The sequence below is a fragment of the Varroa jacobsoni genome, unplaced genomic scaffold (genome assembly GCF_002532875.2).
Source record: "Varroa jacobsoni isolate VJ856 unplaced genomic scaffold, vjacob_1.0 scaffold_74, whole genome shotgun sequence".
NCBI classification, from domain to species: domain Eukaryota; kingdom Metazoa; phylum Arthropoda; class Arachnida; order Mesostigmata; family Varroidae; genus Varroa; species Varroa jacobsoni.
In genome coordinates this window covers 83,323-104,345 of record NW_019212976.1, presented here as the reverse complement: position 1 = coordinate 104,345, position 21,023 = coordinate 83,323, and the positions used below count along the sequence as shown (strand labels likewise).

Here is a 21,023-nt window from a genome sequence, read left to right as displayed (position 1 = left end):
ATATATTTTTAGCTTTTTCAAAGCGCAGCAATCGTGAAGTTACAACTATTCCATAATCGAAGCAGTCGCCTTCATTGGAACAGTTTACGGCCTTCTCGCCATATGAAGAAACAGCAACTCGATGCTTGCGCGTATAGGCCAAAACCAGGTAACTGTTAGCAAGCTTGCAACTCGCTCAGATATCGTAGGCCATAAACGATCTACTATTTACCACTTAACAAATTCCTACTTACCGGCTATATTGGTACTCGTCTCGGCAACAAGATCAATGGATCAACAATCTTTATTAAATGAACGAACAGATCTATTTGAGTGACTTTTCATGTGTTGGTGATCGTCTATTGATAGCTATTGACCTGACAGCCTGCATGATCGTATTCTACAAAGCGTGTCCTTACAAGCAGCGTGTTCGAAACAGGCGTACCTTCTATCTAGCTGCTGCTCACAAGACTATTGAGTGAACTGAACCGGAACTTTCCATAGCATACACAATCATCGACGAATCAGCCAATCCAGGCCATGGAACATGCAATCAATATCTGGACGCAGGTATCTAGCCAAAGCGTAACTAGGACGAGGTCAAAAAGCCTTGTCAGTATTCGTTAGCATTTAGAAATCATGATCGATGTACTAAACGGTGATCAATTCAAGTATAAATATATTGTTAAATAAAAATTATGCATTTAAACTAACATTACACCCTAAACATTTATTTGGGTTTATCTGGCTTTTATTTTGTATACAGTCGGTGGTCGTTTGAAACTGCGGAAGGCCTATATCAATATGAAGTTTGGTAATCGCCTTGTACTTTGAAAGCCACGATTCAGTATTCTATGTTCTTCACTTTCTCTTTATCTCCTGGATACGAATCATTAACGTGTACGAGTTTCGTCACTTCCGGCGCGTTGTAACATGTGCAATGATTTCTGTTTTATCTAGATCTACGTATACATCGTAACGGTCGGACTCGCCACGGCGCCGTAATTGTACAAGCTACGAGCTACATAACACTTATATAACGCCATTTTTCGAAGCTGACTGTGACTAGGTCTCTAAGATACTTCAGCGACTTGTGTACACAAGTTATTACCCTACGTCACGGCAATGTGTATGCTCACGTAGTATGTGAGCTTATTTTTTAGTCTACCCATCAAATGGTGGATGTGAAGTAAATATAAGAAATACGCTTACAATACTGGAATAAGGCAGAATAAAATTAACCTTCAGCAGGAGTTAGGTGTTCTTCTTTTCCTGTAATTATAATAGGCTCTTCACAAACAGAAATCCTACGTCCCTTCACAGAATCGTAGCATATCAGCTTCTACAATTACGTTAGTATATAATAGAAATAACTAATGGCTCATATTCGAAGTCACCCTTCAACGACCAACAAAAATTAATTATCTACGCATGTATTCTACATGCTTTCACTTATATCTTGCGTATGCTTCAACCAACTGTAAGGATGTTGCCACTGTCAAGGAGCGAATGCGGGCCCCTTGTCTCCTGTTTTTATACTCGAAAATAAGACCTGCTCTAGGCCGCTTAAAGATTGTATGCAGAAATGTTTATACTTTGCAACGACACAATTACCTCGCCAGCAAGCAATAAGTAAGTTGAGTGACAGCATCACAAATGGCTTTTCCGATCGACCGCAAGTGGCTGATCAGCTCGTCTCGATTCAATATTGAGGGGAAAGCCCGATATTTAGCCTACATTAGATAGGGTGAACTATGGTGGTGCCCGATAATGAGTGAAGTACATTACTAAAACGTTCCTGAAATAAACGATACTTCCCCGTGAGTTCGGCGGATTGATAGCAGACGATCAGTGAGGACAGAGATATATCAAGGCTAACCTACGGTGGACACTGTCTAGATATTTACTCAAATGAGGTACGGGGTGGAATCAAAGCCAGAAAAAACACCTCACCTATAATGTGTTCATCGTAACCTATATTCGAGTAGTTTGGCATCGCAAAAAAGAGCGTGCGCTACAGACTACTATTCTTTCCGGTAACGACAAGAGTAAAGCAGTTTTTACAAGTCGTTGGTATCATCTCAGATGAGCAGCAGAACTTTCATGCGATTGACCATGAATAACGGCCTGTGAGGCTTTATTGATCAATATCACAGCCAGACACAGCCACCTACTCGCTGTATTCGTGAAACTTCAAGACAGCCTTGAATTTGGTGCTAAAAATTAGACAAAGATCAATACATAACGTAACAAAACTGCTACACTTCCCTCAGACTGTAGACCTTGCGCAAGGGAATAACCTCAGCCACTTTTACTATCGTTAGCGCTTCTGAAAGATCTACCTGCGAGAGTCCGAGAAGCCGAAATTCTTTTAAAGGTGACCTTTTACGCTGACAACGCGGTTATCAAGGAATCTGAAGGTATCCTGAACCAAATCATTATACTGTAACTAAGTAAATTACTCCAAATTTTAATGAACCAAATGGAGTGTGCGTATGCATCAGACGCGAGGAACGCTACGATAGATGCCATTCTTCTCGATATCCCTACGGGACTTCGCTAAGAAACCTAGCATTATAATCATTTCTAATATAGATTGCTTCCGATATTCCTTCAGTTATTACAAAAATACGTTCGCAAAAAAACATCACTATGTAATACTTTTTGGGATCTACCTAGCGATATGTATATATATATATATATATATATATATAGTCTTTTTTGTAAATTCGACGTAATGATTTCTGCAATGAACAAAATTTTATGTCGAGTTCAGGCGTGAGGGACGGAAGTTTCTGAATGAAATGAAGTAGAATGATGTTTTTTGACATCTGCTTCATTTCGCCTTTCACAAGCCAACAAGCAACACAGGATACACCTATCGTTTGCACTGCAGACTCTATAACTAGAAAGAGTCCATAACTAAAAAAACTAATTTTCAAAGTTCAAGACTTGCATCCGAAATGGATGAGGCCCAAGTGAGGACACTTATAAAGGTAGATGGCCGACAAACAATTCGTGAATCGGGCGATAAAATAGACTGCAACTAAATATTGACATGCACCTTGAATTTACGGGATCTACTCAAAAATGAAGAACCTGAGCATCCCATGAACTGAGTGAACATCGCGGAAAAATACGACCTCGTATTCCCTCCTAACATCTCACCCGGCACTGAGCGACACGCACCTACAATGATAAGCTTGAATACATCGTTACCGGGGACGAGGAATGGCGTCCCTGCGTCGTCGATATGAAGGACAAAAGAGAATTGGTAGCTCCGTGGTATATGCTTAAATCCAACGATTTTAATGTTAAGATAATTTGCATTTGTCGATGACATAAATTAATTGATTGAGAGATCCAAAGAAGCTATGAAGAACGGTAAATACGTTATAAATTAAATCATGGTTATAATTCGAGTAAGACGGCGTGCTTTTTGACGAACGAAAAACACAAGTTACTCATTGTGATAAGCTAATTTGTAGATTCATCTATATCTAAACACAGCTATTTGCAGAAGCGTCTGAAACTTTCGAGCTTTTAGCCAGCTCGAGTTTTTTACCAAAGCGGTCCGAAGTGGAGGCATTTCGTATATATAGTTATCACAGTAAAGGAAACATCGTCAGTTATTGCTATTGTTGTCTAGATACAGGTACCTGCAGGCGTCATTGAGGCCGTTGTGCACTCCATCATACGGCTGACTTCCAACATGGTCGTATGTCTGTATTCGGATTCGAACCTAGGAATCACTATCTAGACAAATGCTTTGCCAATTTAGCTATCACGGGGACATGGCGCTCCTCGTTTATCTTTTTGTTTTGTCGTTGTTCATTTTCTAAGTTGTGTTTGGACAATGGAGACAGCTGTTGGCAAGTTCCTACGTTGCGCTGCTCGTGGCCCTCTATCTTCGCGCCATAATTCCTTTTTGATCGTGAGACTGTCTCTGCAACTAAGATAATGTGAACGCTTATGCTGTGTCAAGCTAAATTGAATCAACGTAACGAATTAAACGCGTAACGCCGGTACGGGGAGACGATAAGTAATAGTAGGAGCCTTCGGTTCAGCCGTCACGGCCACCGCCGCCGAAACAACAAGTATCGCCGCGATTCCAGCAGCGCTGTGACATGTAGCGCTACAGCTTCATCGCAAAGAAGACGAAGATGTCGCTCGGCGCGGCCGCTGCTGACGACAATGAACGAAAGAGCGAACGGTAATGCAAAGGAGTTACTTCCTATCCACGTAACGCTACGTAATGTGAACGATGCAACCAAAGTTGAATAGCAAGGCCGCCATAAATGCTGTTACAACCAGCAATATCCACTGGTATACCGCTGTCGAAACACTGCTGGGTCAGACTCTGTTCTCGAACAGCCTGCGCCGGTCCAACAAACAAGGAACATTTGGCGACACATTCAGGATGGGCTTGTTGTCTTTGTAATCGTTGGCCCACAGCCGCTAGTCGACGGCCACCGGTTGATCGCTTCGTTAGTCGAGCGCCGACGACGACAACAACAACAACAACAACAACAACAACAGTGATATCAGTGGATATCGTTGTAGCAGTTAAGGCCGGGTAGCCGCCACGGGATTCTACACCGGCAGTCAAAGTACAACAGCTGCTTCTTTCCCTGGCGTTGCCATCGCTGATGATTTGTTCTGCTATGTGAGAAGAAGCCAGCAATAACTACCATTTTTCATGCAATGAACAGAACGGCTGCAAAACAAGCAGACGCATATGATGCCGATGGACGACAATTTAGACGTGACAAATAGCACCGAGGCGTTTTGTCGATGCTAGGCGACATTAGATTTTGCCTTAAATCTACCCGCACCACTTGTCAACTCTCGGCCGCAACGGCCATTGTAGCTCTAGTGGATGGAAACCCAGTTGCTTAATAAGACGAAGAAGATCAGGAAGACTGCTTGTCGGTTTACTTATAAGCCACATGCCAGTCATAATCATCGTCTAAATGTTGCTCCTGTAACCGCCGTTGCTGTGACTTGTAGCTAGCTAGCTAGTAAGAGCAGTCAAAATAGTGCGCCACCCGTGGTCAAATCGACAGTTTACGTAAGACTTACGCCACCGTGAAGACCATCGTCGTCATAATCATCACGTAACGATCATTTGGTTTGTCACAGGTATAAGTATGTATTATATTATATACATATAATATAGTTAATGACTGAGTGATGTATGTGATATCACTGGTGCCGCCGCCGATACCACTATATGAATAAATAATCGTGTATTATTATTATTATAGCGTAGCCTAACGGTGGCCGCGACTGTGAGGATCGTATGGTTTCATAACGTGGACGGTAAAAGATAAGTCGTGAAGAATTTAAAAGAGCGGTATAAACGCGGAAGGGTGGAAACATGTGGCCACATTTGTACATAGAGAGTGAAGCTAGATTGAGTTATCATTGATGGCAGTGATGATGATTAGTTAAAAAATGCGGTAACAACAGATGCACACCGATGTGGCCATAGCAGAAACAATCATTCTGTAAGAAGGTATGCGCAGATATTCTTACCATGATCATAGCTTCTAGACGATTTCAATCTCGCTCTGGGTCGATCATTCTGAGTAAAAAGCACCGAAGGGAAGTAGACTTCAAGGGGAAAGGCAGACTGGATATAATCTCCATTGCCACTGGCTGGAGGGCCGTAAGCGCCGCTGTATGTGTTGTATGCACTATAGGCACCGCTATATGCATTGGGGTGGTCTGCTGTCGCCGTGGGATAGAAGGGTTCATGTTGCCCACTATAATAAGTGTCCCGACTAGCTACTGGCACATTTGTTCCATCCGGACCTACAACAGTCACTGGAAGGGGTCCTCGACGGAAACGGTTGCTCGTCAAATATAGAGGATAACTAGATGGGACTCTTGTTGCTATTACAGGTGGAGGGGGTCGCGAAGACATCGTCTAACTTACAGCTGTGGTTCTTCCTCCACCAAATGAATACCCTAAAATCCTAAAAGAAACACTGGACACGCACACCCATAAACAAGCTTCTCAATTTTTTCTGATAGCAGATATTTTTAAGCATACGATGTCAATTAGCTGATGTATAAATGCAATTTTTTCCGCGATAATTCACTTATAATATTTATGCCACAAGCATTTAGATAAGTTGCTGACATCAATTCATCTACTAGGATCACATCATTGAATACTGAAACATTGCAACTCCTTGTACCTGGTCCTATCGCTAATATCCAAGGCTTCAAACATTTGAACGACTGGTACGGGTTATCCGTTAGGGCTCATCGTCATGGGTATCGTTAACAAACCGAATCACAATCTATTAACGCTTTCCTTTTTCTATCTCACACGCACACTCAGCTGCCCAAAATCAACAACAATAGACCAGTCACCCTCAAACACTATTTCACGCTTCACTTAAGGTTGAAGATAGAAGAGGATTCTGGTTCGTAACCGGCGTCTCCAGGTAAACACGTACATCCTGGCTACCTTTCTTTCCTGATGTTATCGGCTTCGAAAGGTGTCTGGAATCGTAGCTTGGTGACTATTATCGACAATGTTGTGGTTCGTATGCTGCTATTAGTACAACTGATGCGTGATGGCGTGGCGAAATGCCTACCGATATTCCAAAGACACTGCTCTGAATCTGCTGTCAAACCTTAGATTGGTTCAGGACTCCAATACCATCGAGAGCTGTCTGTAGCCTCCACTGAGGTGGGAAGAAGAGGGAACAATGTTTTTCCCTCGGTACAGCAACAAATTAGCTTATTTTAAAGGCAGGTAAATTTCATCGGTGAACAGAATCATCGTGCAGGCGTTGGTGATGCTGACGCCTGGCGCTTGTTGGTGCCGTCCACCGCGGTGGCCTCTTGGTTTCGCGAATCCATCCGAAGCGCCGCCGCAATGCCAACCACCATTCGGCGAGGGCCACATTGGACCCCGCGAGAAATGGCCACATCGCGCGATTCGACGCGCCGATAGATGGCGCCACTACCGAATCAGTACCGTCAATATCCGTGATCAAATAAAATCGAGTAGATCCAACTGAAGGAAAAAGGAAAGAAGGAAAGCCACAGGGGAAGGTAAACGTATTGACAACGCAAAAAAAGTAAAGAATGGAATGATTATAAACGAACTGACAAACGCTTCTGGAAATATCTAAGTTTTATTCTGATTTACCGTCGTTAAAATATTTTTGCTGGAGATACTTACTTTTTTTTAATCCGAGCGCGAAAAAAGCAATGAAAAACTAAAATGAAAAAATAGCTTATTTTTAAATTAGCTTATAGTCGTATCGTGTCATTATTTGATAATTAAATAAGATGCGTAAAAGACTCACGTTGATACATATATGTTATGCCGATGTTACATTCTAGCAGGCACCGTAAACTGTAAAAAAAAACAAACTGTGCGATAATATATATGTATATATATATACGTATGAGTAGACGCCTTTTTCTTAGGAAACATTAAGTGACTCCGATACAGCCCTTTCTCCCTCTTTCTGTCAACAGTAGTCAAATTGTAAGCGTATTCACACAAAGCCCATCTTATAAAGTGATCATATATATCGATTTCGGCGCCATCTATGAAACATTTCATTTTGTAAATACCCCAATCGATACGTCCATCAGTGGACAGCGAAAGGGCATCGCCAACCGAGGCCCGTTGCTGTTCATTAGTGAACAGATCCAAGCACCACAGATAGTACTAGTAGTACCGTAGAAGGCGCAGCAACGGATCTTTGACCGTCCAGCGCCAGCGATCGTAACAAAGTCTGGGGTATCCCGGCCTAACCGATTAATCGGCTGCTATGCAACTATGCACGTATCAACAGCGTAGTCCATCATTGATCCGCTCGTCCGTTTATTTATTAGACGCAGCTCATCAATATCATCATTTGCCTAGCGTTTAATTATAATTCCTGCTTTAGGCTACGCTGCCTACGTCCTGTTCTGTAAGCGCAATACAGGTGCGCGTGTATGTGTACGCTACGACCTGTCCTAACAACATGCGATCTTTGAACGGACCTGGCCGCATGTTATTTCGTAGAAATTAGTATGAATATTATAGTATTAATATATGATAGAATAAGATGAAATATAATTGCGATATGCCGGTGTATGGATGTGCTTATTTTTCGTTCCGCTTCAGTATGCTTCACAGTTCTCAGTTTTGGACCTCAGCTCGGCTACATGATGCTTTACGCTAAAGTTTATCTATCAAAACATCTATCTACCTTGCAATTGTTTGAATAGAATGAAATTGGTAGATACAGTATAGTAAAAAAAGGAACCGTCATGTGACCTTATGTATGGCCTTACATATTCCTGTTTCTTTTACCTATGAGTTCTGGACCAAAAAGCTTGTATGAACATACTGAGTTAGTGACCTTTCATATAGAGTCATTTCTGTTAATTTATCTGATTGTCTAAGACACTATCTTTGAATTTCGCCAAACATAGCAAGATAGTGTTGCTCCTGCCTTTACCATTTCATTGAACAGCACGGCACTTTCAATTGCTTGAGAGAATAGATAATAAAAGTACAATTACATGGAGCAATTCAATAGAATAATAGGCGCTGCCCTTGACCTGCCCTTTCAGGTCATCTTTCTAATTAAATGCTTCTTTACCAAACTCATAAGCGTTGCTATTCAAATCTCCCAAAGCATCCAATATTTTTCAGAACACTCGAATGATCGATGTTATGTAGAACACGTTAATGGCAGGGCTTAAACCCACGACCCCGGGCCTTGTCAGCCAGATATTTTAGCAGACGAAGCTACTACTACAGCTAAAAAGTGTTCGAGGAGGGTTTGCGGGTCGTTTTAATTATAGATATGTTCGTATTTCTAACCCGAAAAATGCAAAACATTTATTAAGATTCTGCGCATTCTTCATCTGCTGCCTTGTTTATCCCTATCATCATCTGCTATTCTTTTTATTATTACTAGTTAACTGCAGTCGTACAATACAAGTAGAGAAAATATCTGAAGATGGTGGCAAGTCGACAAATAGTAGGGACAGTGAAGTAGCCATTATGATTTATATACGTGTATACATATATGACTCGATATCATCTCAACAGGATTGACTAGTCACTCGCTGATATATCCACAATGAGTGATATGATTTCTTGGGCGGTACCATTGTTTACTACTCTTACGGTAGTAAAAAAATTCAAGACGTTGACCATGTTAGAGTTACTGTAGGCCCTCAAGGACTTATAGGAACCTGCAGATTAACAAGGCAGCAGGCCGGGACGGAGTCTGCAATGAGCCCGTCAAGTCCGTTCTCGTTTTTCTCACTTGATTACACCCTTTAATGAAGGTCTGCATGCTAGCTTTTTGTCGATTTGACGAAGAAATGCTTTGCAACTGGTGACACTTAATGGCATAGATAAGTTAACTTTGTCATCGTCATTGAGTGGAATAGCTAAGAAGAGCGTCCGCTGCAAAATGTTCGCCGCTTTACTGACTAAAAAACTGTCCGTCTTCTGGTAAAGCAGGAAGGTTACCCTGGAGAACAAGAAGGATTTCGCAGAAAATATTGGTGGAAGCAGTATGGCCGATCACAACAAGCCACTCAACAACCTGCGAGCCTTTTGCACGCTCTGTTTGTTGGTTCCACACTGACATTTGTAACATTTGTCCCGCACTTGACTCTGCGCAAGACCTCTATCTCGTTCAGTATATCTTAGCGTATGTAGGAATACCATAGGATGTGGTCTCTGTACTGACTGTAAGCCTACAGGAGAACAAGATAAGCATGAATGACAGAAAAGTGGAGCTACATCTTCTTTCCAAAAGAAGAGGTTTTGTCCGATGTGATACTTCGAGCCTTCTTCTGCTCTTAGTTCTATCTGAAGATATTTTTGCCAGAATTATGGGTCCAAGTAACTTGGTCAAAGTTATCCTCCACACGAGTAGCTTAGTAATCTATAGTCCTATCAAGTTTTAAGTGTTTAACTAGGCCTTGCATTGCAGTCACAGGATTAGGATTAACGGTCATGCTGGATGAGACGCAAGGCACAAAGTTCAGGAGAGGAGGCAGGATTGCGGCTGGTAAGGTACTGCTGGCTCTCCTTCTTGCATTAAAGATTTTCCTATCTCAGACTACTTATATATTTTAACGGTGACAGGTGCACTCGGTTTCCGAAAGTTTGGGGAAATTCAAATGACCTTTTGTTTTAAGTAGAACTTTAAGTGGAGGCAGTGTTTATTAAGTACATTTCACTTCAGTGAGCTGTAAATCGTGTCAGAAATTTACATCAGCTAGCGCAACTATTGTAGTATATATATTGAAATAGATCAAATGTTAAAGCTTAGATATATGGATAAATACACATTTACGGCTATACAGATGCCATGCGAGTGGCTGTGATGTGTTCGTTCCAGCCGTCGACAAAGCTTAAGCAGCACGCCTAATTTTGGTCACAGCGGTGGAATAGTTGGCGATGTAGCTGATGTCATGAAAGAGTTTTTTGAACGGCTGGCTTTTTCGCCCTTGGTGCCGCCCCCGATTGCTTTCTACGAAAGGAAGCTCGGTCCTCCGCTCAAAGGAAGCGATGGTTTGAGGAGTATGAACGACTCAGGAAGGAACGAAAGTGGCCACCGGACCATGTAATGAAACGGCGTGTAGACATAAGGAGCGGCTCGAGTCTTGTTAAATTTGAAAATCAGTGCAGAGGGAACGAGGGGAAGCTGTAATGGAAGATTTACGAACGCTTTTCTCCGTAGGAACCAGATTCGCCGAAAAAAATCTTTTGTCGCCACAGAGAATCTAATAAGACGTTCAGCAAACTCGTTAGTGTTAAACGGATATTGCTAAAGAAGCTGGATATAAAGTTCTAGTTTCGCTGCGGACGGCCTTCGAAGGACGGCGAGATCAGCATTCTTCGCTAATTTTCTAGCCGCAGCGAGGAAAACTCCCTATGCTGAATTAGCGAGGCAATTCTAGACTATATAGCAGAGAAGCCGGTATTTACTGATGGGAGCTAATCCATTGCACTATATTGTTTTCACGATATGTAAAAGCTACCCGGTTTGACGACAGGAGTGTGACTCGGACCTTGGACCAGCCCATCAACTCGATCATCTGGAACATATGCCAGCCTCGCGGCGTACTAGCTGACGAGTCATCGTTGGTAAACAGTAATTACTGCATTGCGAGGATTAAACAATAGATGGCTTTTTATTCAAGCGTTTTCTAGTGTTTTGGTCGAATCAAGTTAGTACCCGTAGATCCACAATCAGCCGAGCCCTCGAATGATTTTTGAACTGTCATAAGGGTCATCTATCTACACAGAAAAAATCTGGCTAGAGCATGTGTGTGCATACGCGGATTAGGCATATGTTAGTCCGCCATAAATGGTAACGTCTTTCTACGTCCCTTTCTACGGCATCGATAACGGAGCTGCAGAGAGTCAGAAAGGTGAGCCTGGACTCCTTTGGGCGGGGAAAACAACCGAGTTCAGTACGAGTACGACGGCGAAAATGGGAGGTACGACAGGATAACGGGAAATCTTGTTGTATGGTCCTGTTGCAGCGGGATCGTGTAAGACACTTTCGATCGCGCCGAGAGCCGTGACTTGTGCCGCCTGTTGGTCAGCTTAAAGAATAACGGAACTATGTCGTACAGGCACACGATCGTGAAAAAGTATGGACGGCACAGTCGCTAAAGGGTACCGGTCTCGAAATGAAGACATTTCGCTGGCCAAATTGTAGTAAATTAAAGATCGACGACGAAGCTGTACCAGGCGCTTCATTGTTTATTACAAATAATGCTTCATTTTTGCATTCATACGGCTAGGGAATAACAGACACTAATGTTATGAACCCTAGATTGGATTCTGACTTAGAGGTGCTCAGTGATAACCCATTAGATGATAGCTTTTTGGCATCTGATTTGTCAGTCAAACACAGAGTCATTATCTAAACTTAGATTACCGCTATCATAATACTCACGGAAAATATGCCAAAACTAACTTGTTTCACGACAGTCTAAACCTAGCTCGCATTCCCTATTCGTGTGTAAACAATTCAATACTTGGCGCGTTCTACTTCACAATGAAGGCGCGGCATTGAAGAACAAGAAAATGGCGTCACTGTGATCACTTGGCTTCCACAAGCCAGTTATGTCTGTGGTAACTTTACTGACATCTCTTGCTTAAAATCCCTAAAAACGAAAGAATTGGGAGGCCGTGCTTTGGCGGTCCATATTTGTATTGAAAGCGAAGATCAAGTAAGCATTTACCCTTTACTTCTACGCGAGATTTTTGTTCTAGGTACTTGAATATAATAGAATTACTATTATTTTTATTGATACACCAGTACTCATCATAACAGCAGACTAAGCAATCCAAGTAGTAAAATACTAAATCAAGCGTGTAAAGAACGGCCATTTTTAATAATAAATGTACAATAAGATAAAGGAGATCCACTGCTACGGTTGCTACATGAATGGCTAGAAGAAGTAAAGAAGCAATTTGATGTTTTTCCAGAACCTTAAGCAAACACTACGCTAATTTAGGTCACATATAATTAGTTGTGATCTGACGGTACAGCACAGAAGTATCAAAGGCAATCGAATCGCAGGCGAGGTTCAAATTCTCTGAACAGCTTTGAAGCTATTGTGGCTATCGACATACTCAGAAGAAGGAACAGCATGTTCAACATTGTCTCTTATTGGCACTTTCTCCCTTTGGGTGCATCTGGTATTTGTTGGAGACAATCACATCCTGCCCTTGCAAGACAGCAATGAAAAGCTCGAGAACATACGGTAGTTCAAACTTAGAGCAGAAGAAAGCCATTGAAAGGCAAGATCAAGAAAGGCAGAGTTGTTGGATGCGGTAGGATGCGCTGTATGTCCTAAAAAATAGACACGGATAATTATTGAGCTGCGCTTTTAGATAAACGCATCCATTATCGATATGTGTAAAATGGCCATCTTATATCATCTTTTTAGAACGATTAGCCTTTGATGTCCACATACGAAATAGGGCTTGTTTTCTAGTTAGGCTTCTAAATCTACTTCAGTCATTACACGAAGTAGATTCTGATAGCTACGAAACAAAAATAAGAATCTAACACTACAACAAAACCATTACTTCCGTTATCCCAATAGTCGAACAAATGGAACAAACATCGCGTTTGTAAAAATCATACAGTATATCAAAGCAAAGCCGTATTCCGAGCGGTGATCGTATCGATTAAGGACAATCGCCAAAAATATTGGTCATTTGGCCAACTGGTCTTTCCTAATATAAATGACCATGTCTTCAGTCGATGCCGCTAGCCAGCAAGGGCTCGCGTCGTGTGCCATTTTGAAACTCTTGTCTAATGGTAATGCGTTTTTTGGCCAATACAAGCATAAACAGTTATTTTGTATTTCGCCTTATCTCTATCTTTTATGATAATTCAGATAGAACATGTGCCGTCGCTAACAATAATCTAAACACATACAAAACAACATATGTACAAATCGATTTCGCAGTATCTGCTTGCGGAGCAACTATAACGTTCAAGTATCTCCATGAATCACACAATGACCACCGATTCAGCCCTGCTAATAACGGCTTGCAATGATCCATTTCCGGGGCACCCTCACGCAAGTTACCAACGATGACTAACTACTCCACATGGGCACTACCAGCGACCCGTAATGTACGGTCAAGTTACGCTATACAATTGACCCGCATCTACTTACAAGTAATGGCCAAGCATTTGTGATTGCATTACGGGTACACGTACCTAGAGTTTTCTTAACATCGCGATTTGCGATCGATTAGTACTATACACTAAAGCTTTAATGGTATATAAACAAGTTGTTAGGAAACCAGCATAGTACGTGAGAGAGTTTTAAACTGGCAATATTTTCTTTTTTTTTCTTTTAATTTTTTTACATTTATTAAGCTTTAGCTTATATTAATAAGCTTTAGATAGCTAAAAATATCTATATAATATGTATTTCGGTAATATAATATTTGTGATCATGGATTAGATATACATAAAACAGTTATGTTTATTAATATTTTCATAAATATAAACACTTCAACAGTCATCATCACACTACCCGCCCTTGGAGAATAACAACGGTAATGTGGTTGCTTAATCATGCTAGCAGATAGAGCTCAACGGAACGTATTACCGGTGGTAAATAGTCTTTGAACTTATCTCCAGATTGTAAATGTCCTTACTCAACTTAATTTCTTCTTCTTAACAAACGTAATTTAATGATGCTTAAAAACTCAGTGAAACCAAAGGTGCTCATTCTCCCAATAATATGCTTTGGTAAACCTTATTTTCCAAAGTTCTAGACTTAAAAGTCACCAGTAATAGGTGTAGAATATTAACGTGTAAACCTAGAAATTCTTGGAACAACGTATTTTGCGCTTATAGAGAATATGGTAATGCATACCTTTGCCTGCCGTTAAATTCTATTTCAGCAAGATTAAGGCAAAAACACACCACGTCAACAGCTCAGTTAGCGAAAAAGACGAGCCTTCGCTTTTTGTCGCTTGCCACATATTGTGCCAGCGCTTGCATGCCTTCGTCAGAACCTTTAGATATTTGTGCCCGACTTCATATACAATAAACTGATGAGAATAGTAACTTCCTATATTGTATAAACTAGTATCACTTTTTCCAGCATAGATTAATCTCAAACTATAGTCGGACATTTTGTGATACAACATTTGACAATATGCTTATTTTTGCGCATTCATCATACTGTTTTTGTGGATACTACCGCAGCAATGGTGGGGTGCGCGCGCTTGGCTCCGTACGCTACGTGGCCGCCGGACACAATTCTTCACTCAACTTTTCATTATTAAATAAAACATTATTAAATAGTAAATCACATAATTATTAAGACAATTACAAATACTAAATATAGTGATCCAGAGGCTGGATCCTTGGGCTTGCCTATTTACTTGCCTATTCACAGAGATAACTGCAGTCAATCATCTGGCAGCACATAGCCGACGCTACCACCAAGATGAGTTTTACTCAGTCATCATTAATTGACTCTCTTTGTGCAAGCGTATTAGGGGCCTTATATAGTAGTAGCACGCCAAACTGGTAGATCAAAAATACGTTCTAACCAAATCCGTCTTTTACGTATTACGCCACTCTTTGGAATTTACGCACCACAGGTAGCCTAGCAAAATGTCTTGACAAAAGCGAATTTATACTGCATTGAGAGCTTGAAACACTCGACGATTTGGCTCTCCGCGTAAAAACGGGCGTTCTTTTATCAAACGCACAGTGTTGAAGTAATCCTTCGTAAAGCTTTTTTCCATTCATGCTTTTTCGTGCTACAGCAAGGAAGCCATCTTAGATAGGCCGCTTGAAATCAATCGCAGCATTTAACAGTTCAAAATGGCTGAAATAATGTCGCAAGTGAGAATTTTTTACCACTTGTATCTGTAGCCATATTAGAACAAAAACAACTTTTCAATGTTTGCATGTACTAAAAGCCTTTAGCGACCATGTTTATTTAATATAACCACTATTTTCCACGGTAATAGCCTTAATTTACAAGCTAAACCACCCCATAGTAATTTTCAAAATCTTCTTTCATCAGTCCGCAGAAAACTTTTTAATGGTAACCGTGCGTCAAGTGATATATATTTGATATAAGATCGTTAAACTATCGTTCGAATGCGCCATATATGAAAAATTTCAACGCAATTAAATTTTGGGCTGGCAGCTGGCTAAAAGTCCCAAAAATGTAAAAGCTTTTACAGCATGGCTTGCCGAATTTATTTCTCGAATGGGTCTTGTGGGTCCCCCGGTTAAAGCTCATCGCTTCCAACAACCCATCCAAGCAGAGCTGCGGCCTTCCAACGAAAATACGATCGCCCTTTTCAGTCATGTCAGTTGAATATGCCTATTCGTGCACTGCAGATCTGGAGATGGCTGCATCTGGCGAATTCAGCCCTCAGGCAAAATAGGTCTTGAAATAAAAAGAACCCTTCGTGAAGCTATGGCTGAGCAACAACAGATCGTCGTCCCATTTAAATTAAGATCTGGACTGATACGGAGTGCATCTTGACAGAGGAATTGAGAATTAGTGAGCAGTGGCGCCAGTCGGAATAGGTCGAATCGGCGGGAGCAGAGTTTCACACTCAACTTGCATAGAATAGACTCTACGCATTGGTTATGCTGGTCGTTTGTACTTAGATCGTACGTAGACTCCATAACAGAGCAGGTTTGATTGATGTAATGAGCTAGATAGCCAGCCGGCCAGCCCGTTGTGGTATGGATTGAATGCGAAGAAGCAGCTGCCTGTATCGGGTCACTATACTTTGAGAAGACGCGCATCTCCACGGTGCTCGTCATCGTCGTAGTATCGGCCAGACGAAAAGCTTCGGGCGAAATCGCATGCCACACCTTCAGCCGACATTGTACACGCCTTTAGAAGAAAAGAACAATACGTGCTTTAGTCTCTTCAACTTTCAAATTAGAGTAGACGTAGGGCTTTCTCATCTATAAGGGGCAAGCTTTTCTGCCTTAAGTAACTCGTTAGTTAAGCGCTATTTGGCACTCTAGAAGTAAACGCGACTATAGGTTTTCACGCGAATAGTTTACGCAACTTTGTTTGTAACTCACCCTGACAAACGTAGCTGATCACTAGAAGACGACGACAACCTACTTCGTTTTGCGACTCGCGCATTTTTTCATCGTTAGAATGAGAATTACATTTTATTGATCGACAACAAGGGCTACCCATACCAGGTAGGATTGACTCTTGGTAACTATAGCATGAAATGTTAGTGATTAAATAATACTTAATAGGACCAGCTGCTTCGGTGTACGAGAATATATAGACGTCCGACGATTCTGCGCCCTATTACAGCTTATACATTTTGAATACAGTGCGTAATAATAGCGAATACTTACTTTTACTCTATCGAAACGTCTAGAGCTGATCGGACGCAACTCACGCATCTATGGAGCACGTTAAAAAGGAACTTTTCATTCGTATGGCAGGCGAAGTATATGATTAATAGCCTTTAGTGACAACTACTTCACAGGCAGCCTCACATCTGCCCGCGAGCAAAAAGCGTGGAGGGATAGGCGACCAAACAGACCGAGATAGTCTGACTGAGGGCCTCTCCGAGGTCTACCACTAACATTATAACTTACTTCAGTAAGACACTGGCTTATACAAGTGTATGCTACATAAAATAACAAATATGTTTCAGTGAAAAATGGCCCTGCTTGAGAGGTATCTGATATTTGGTCGATAATGATGTCGGTTCAGTACGATGTAAGTGTCACGTCACAACCATATTTAGCTTGGCCATTGCTCATGGACGTCATGTTAATTTGTTTTCACCTTTCGGGTCAATTCGTTTGCAACTCACGTTTTGTTTTCTATTACAAACAGCACCCCACGAAACACGGAATCAAAGAGTGACATTGAACAAGACGACGATTCGTTCAAACCGTGCGCCATCTACATAAAGAAAGCAATGTTCACACAGGAAGGCACCGGCACACACAATGGTACACTTGTAACATCTATGAATATACTGAAACGAAAGTATATATATGTTTTACGAACTCCAATTATATATGTACGTATACATATATTATCCAATATTGCATATCCAATTATATATATAGTACAGTGTAGTACATCTTTTGTACCATTTGGTCCTATCAATGAAATGGTCGCAGTGATAGTTCATAGACGAACAAGGGAAATCTTCAAGTCTGTTGTTATTTTTTCATTTATTATCGTTTAAGCTGGCTCAGTGGGTAAATGCATCTGTTGCTTACCTTTGTCATTATTACTGCTAACGATGCTCAGAGCAATAACGCTCATAGCGGGGAAATAGATTAGAAAAAAAGAAAAGAAAACTAAAATAACCAACTTGAAGAGGTTCGCTAATTTTTTCTGCGGGCTTGAGAAATCGTAATTATACGCATATATTGAAATAGAAATTACAAATTTTAGTCGTACCGATGCACGCATTCCTTTTGCTAATTTCGATCTAGAAAATTGGTCAAAAGTCTGAATATCGTCTGAGCAAGCTTTGGCCATGTAGGAATAGATAGGTCACATAAATAGAAAAGTAGCTTACTTTTCTGCATATTGGTGAACTAAAAATTAACGTAATCTATAAACATTTTAACCTAGAGATAATTGTAAACGTGAATCGTGTGTAAATATAGGTTCAAATAATATAAGGCATCCCCTAGACCTGCTAAATTAAGCTGCGACTAGACTATCGACAAAGCGAACTTACCGCCTCGTATTGGATCGCAGCACACGTCGAAACAGTCGTGGATTCGGCGGGCCATCGTTTCTTAATTTTTTTCTTCTTCTACTTTATTTAATTTCTTTTATGCATGCTGTTTTGTAAAAAACCGCATACAGAGTTCCACCGATCACAATTTGTCGATCTTGTATGGCGTTCCTCATTTGATCCAGAATATTCACAATTATTGTCGCCGTAGTATACACACCACGAGCATAGAGGCAACGACAACAGCGCTGGTTTATGTTCGCCCACACAAACAATACCCCGTTTCTATCGAATATATAACGCTCTATTCCAGATCTATAAGGGATTCATTTCAGTTAGCAGCATTTATGAATCACAGTATTCAATTTGGTTGGTGTTACCCGCACTGATACTTGGTCAATTCCCGCTAAGCTATTAGCAGGACATCTTTCTACCCAAATACACGAGTATTCCAGGGGCTTCTTTGAAATGCATCCGTCCCTCACAATAGGAGCTCCTCTATTTCGTGTCACATTGTAATTCGATGCGTTATCTCGACCTCTTCGTAAAATATGGCTTTGTTTCAAATATACATATGTCAAGTATACCTATGAGTAGATATATAGTGTATGCAGTACTTAATATATAGATCTATGTAGAAATTATAGAATGTATAGACTATCTACAATTCTGTACCTTAGAGTAACATTAAAGTTGCTATTTTCGATAAGCTGACTGATATTTTCTTTCAAAAAGCCGAGCATTCTAAGCGATCCCGTTTTAATCTAAAATCGATCGCCAGTCAAATGAGAACGCAACGAATTTCTATATAGATCTTTTTCAATGATTCGTATATATGTGGAACAGTGCGCGTCATGGAAAAGACGCTTCCAACGCTTTAGCGCGTTCAATAACGACGGATAATTCAGTATGCGATAAGTCAAACTACAAGTTATCATTCGATTACATTGAGTATCGTTTTGTACTAGTCGAAGCTATTCCTGCTACTTATCGAATCAGAGCTGTATGCGCGTGCATTTTTACGTGCATATACACTCGGCGGACTGTGACACTGCAGTTTTCGAAAATGCTACAAACCAGTGTACAAACGAATTGTCAAGTAGAGTGAAAGTAACGCAGTTGGCACTCAATTGATTTTATAGCGGTCTCTGAACATCTTCAATCTGTCGCTAGTTTTATTATGGTTCACCAGTAACCTGCTGCTTAAGACCATCACGATACATTTTCCTGCGATAGTTGACACCATAGTGACACATCAGAGAAAAACTTCTTTGCAGTTGAGCAACAGAGTTAGCTCGGCTCCGTTTATCGTATTAAAGGTCGTTGGGGCGATTTCGGGTGTGAAACTTCACTCGTTGTTGATGTGCGACGTAAAGGCAGAGTCGGATTGTATGCACTTATGTGTATGTATGTGTACATCGGCTCTATTCTATGTCTTAATGAACCTTCAAGTAAGCAAGTGTCGAAGCTGCGGTAACCATCGATGACCCCTGTTGTTGGCTACACTGATCTAAGCCAGAAGCGAAGCTCACGTAAAGCGTTCGTCTCGAACAAGCTCTATAAGCTCAATCAGAAATCGTGGCACTTCACAAACGGTGTGCTGCATCGCGTAATATTATCACCGTCATCATCACCAACACCACCATTAACTGCTATGATGGCATCATCTCTTTTCGAATCATTCGGCTATCAAGGCTTAAAAGTATTTTGCTCAGCTGCCTGCGCTGCTACGAATTAGTGATTCTACGCCACTCGGTAGTTGGCCGGCCATAGTCATCGTTTTGCTATAAATTAGGTCCAAGGCGGTCAAGCATATGATCGGCTTACATTGCAAATACGCTCTATTCCCGCAAGCGGGTTACTTGGGCGTCTGTTGTTTTATCAGTGATGCTTCAATTTCTCTCGCTCGTAGAGGATGTAAATGGTTGAATCGTGGCTCTTCCTTTGGTCGAGCTACTAAACGCGTCAGAAGAATTGCTCCTTTCTTGGGAGGAAGCTGAATAAAAACTGAGGCGAAAAAGCAAGCGAACGATGTATGAAAACGTAAGCTGGGCGGTGACAATACCAAGTAGCCCTTTGCCTCGCATAGATTGACGCCCGAGATTCCTTCTCCTGCGATGGAAAGGTCGAGAGGTTTTTCCTCTCAGCTGATTGCTGGGTGGAGTCTTCCTCACCTACAAACGCTGCATGGTCAAGGGCTAGACCAAATAGCAGAAACCTTTTTTATTGGAATGCTCTGCCTTCAAGAACGAAACCATTATTTCTAGGAAATGGGGTGCCCTTTACAAGCCCTCCTTTACAGCTGACGGCCGCTAAACGGATAATAATGGACTAATATCCGAACATTAGGCGCTTTTTTCGGTACCTAAAGTGGGGGGCAACCCCGTCGCTGCGCAACTGAACGTGCATGATCCTAAATGTGATGTAATATTAATTACATTATTATTATTATTATATATTGTTCTACATTTAAACTCATCTAAAGCGTACCTAGTTCAGAAAACTACCATATGTGCCATCGCAAAATGTCGTTGTATCAGCAGATTCGCTAGCAAAGATGGTTCTCTTTCTTTCTCTCTAAATATCTTGGAGATACTGAAGCAGTTGGTTTTCGTGCAATGCCAAACTATGTGATATTAATTATAAAAAAATTATTAATTTCTGTAAGAGTTAAGGCCAAGCTAATACTTCCATCCATAATAGTTTTATACCTAAGTTCAGATAAAGTGCGCCTAAACTGTGTTAATTTGATCAAAGCTGATTTCTTTAACCTACCTTTTATGCTCTATTG

At 41.1% G+C, this 21,023-nt stretch overlaps 1 protein-coding gene and 1 long non-coding RNA gene across 5 annotated transcripts in view; one reads left to right on the top strand and one right to left on the bottom strand.

Annotated features, from left to right (window-relative positions):
• LOC111262912 (uncharacterized) overlaps positions 1 to 1,232 on the top strand; it is a 9,081-nt gene extending 7,849 nt beyond the window's left edge. For all 3 annotated transcript variants that reach the window (XR_002681921.2, XR_002681922.2, XR_015312045.1), the window contains exons 3-4: positions 13 to 549; positions 940 to 1,232. This is a non-coding gene — a long non-coding RNA (uncharacterized LOC111262912). The remainder of the gene's footprint in view (positions 1 to 12; positions 550 to 939) is intronic.
• The window catches only part of LOC111262833 (CD151 antigen), a 47,771-nt gene extending 27,048 nt beyond the window's left edge, over positions 1 to 20,723 (bottom strand). Inside the window, exons 1-4 of one of the 2 annotated variants that reach the window (XM_022837417.2) lie at positions 18,233 to 20,722; positions 14,910 to 16,389; positions 6,186 to 7,360; positions 5,518 to 5,972 (exon numbers count right to left, since the gene is read on the bottom strand). In XM_022837417.2, coding sequence (XP_022693152.1) covers positions 5,518 to 5,908 — 391 coding nt within the window. In that variant the 5' untranslated portion in view covers positions 5,909 to 5,972; positions 6,186 to 7,360; positions 14,910 to 16,389; positions 18,233 to 20,722. Of the gene's footprint in view, positions 1 to 5,517; positions 5,973 to 6,185; positions 7,361 to 14,909; positions 16,390 to 18,232 lie in introns of both variants that reach the window. The other variant, XM_022837439.2, reaches the window with a different exon arrangement.
• Positions 20,724 to 21,023: the final 300 nt, after the last annotated feature.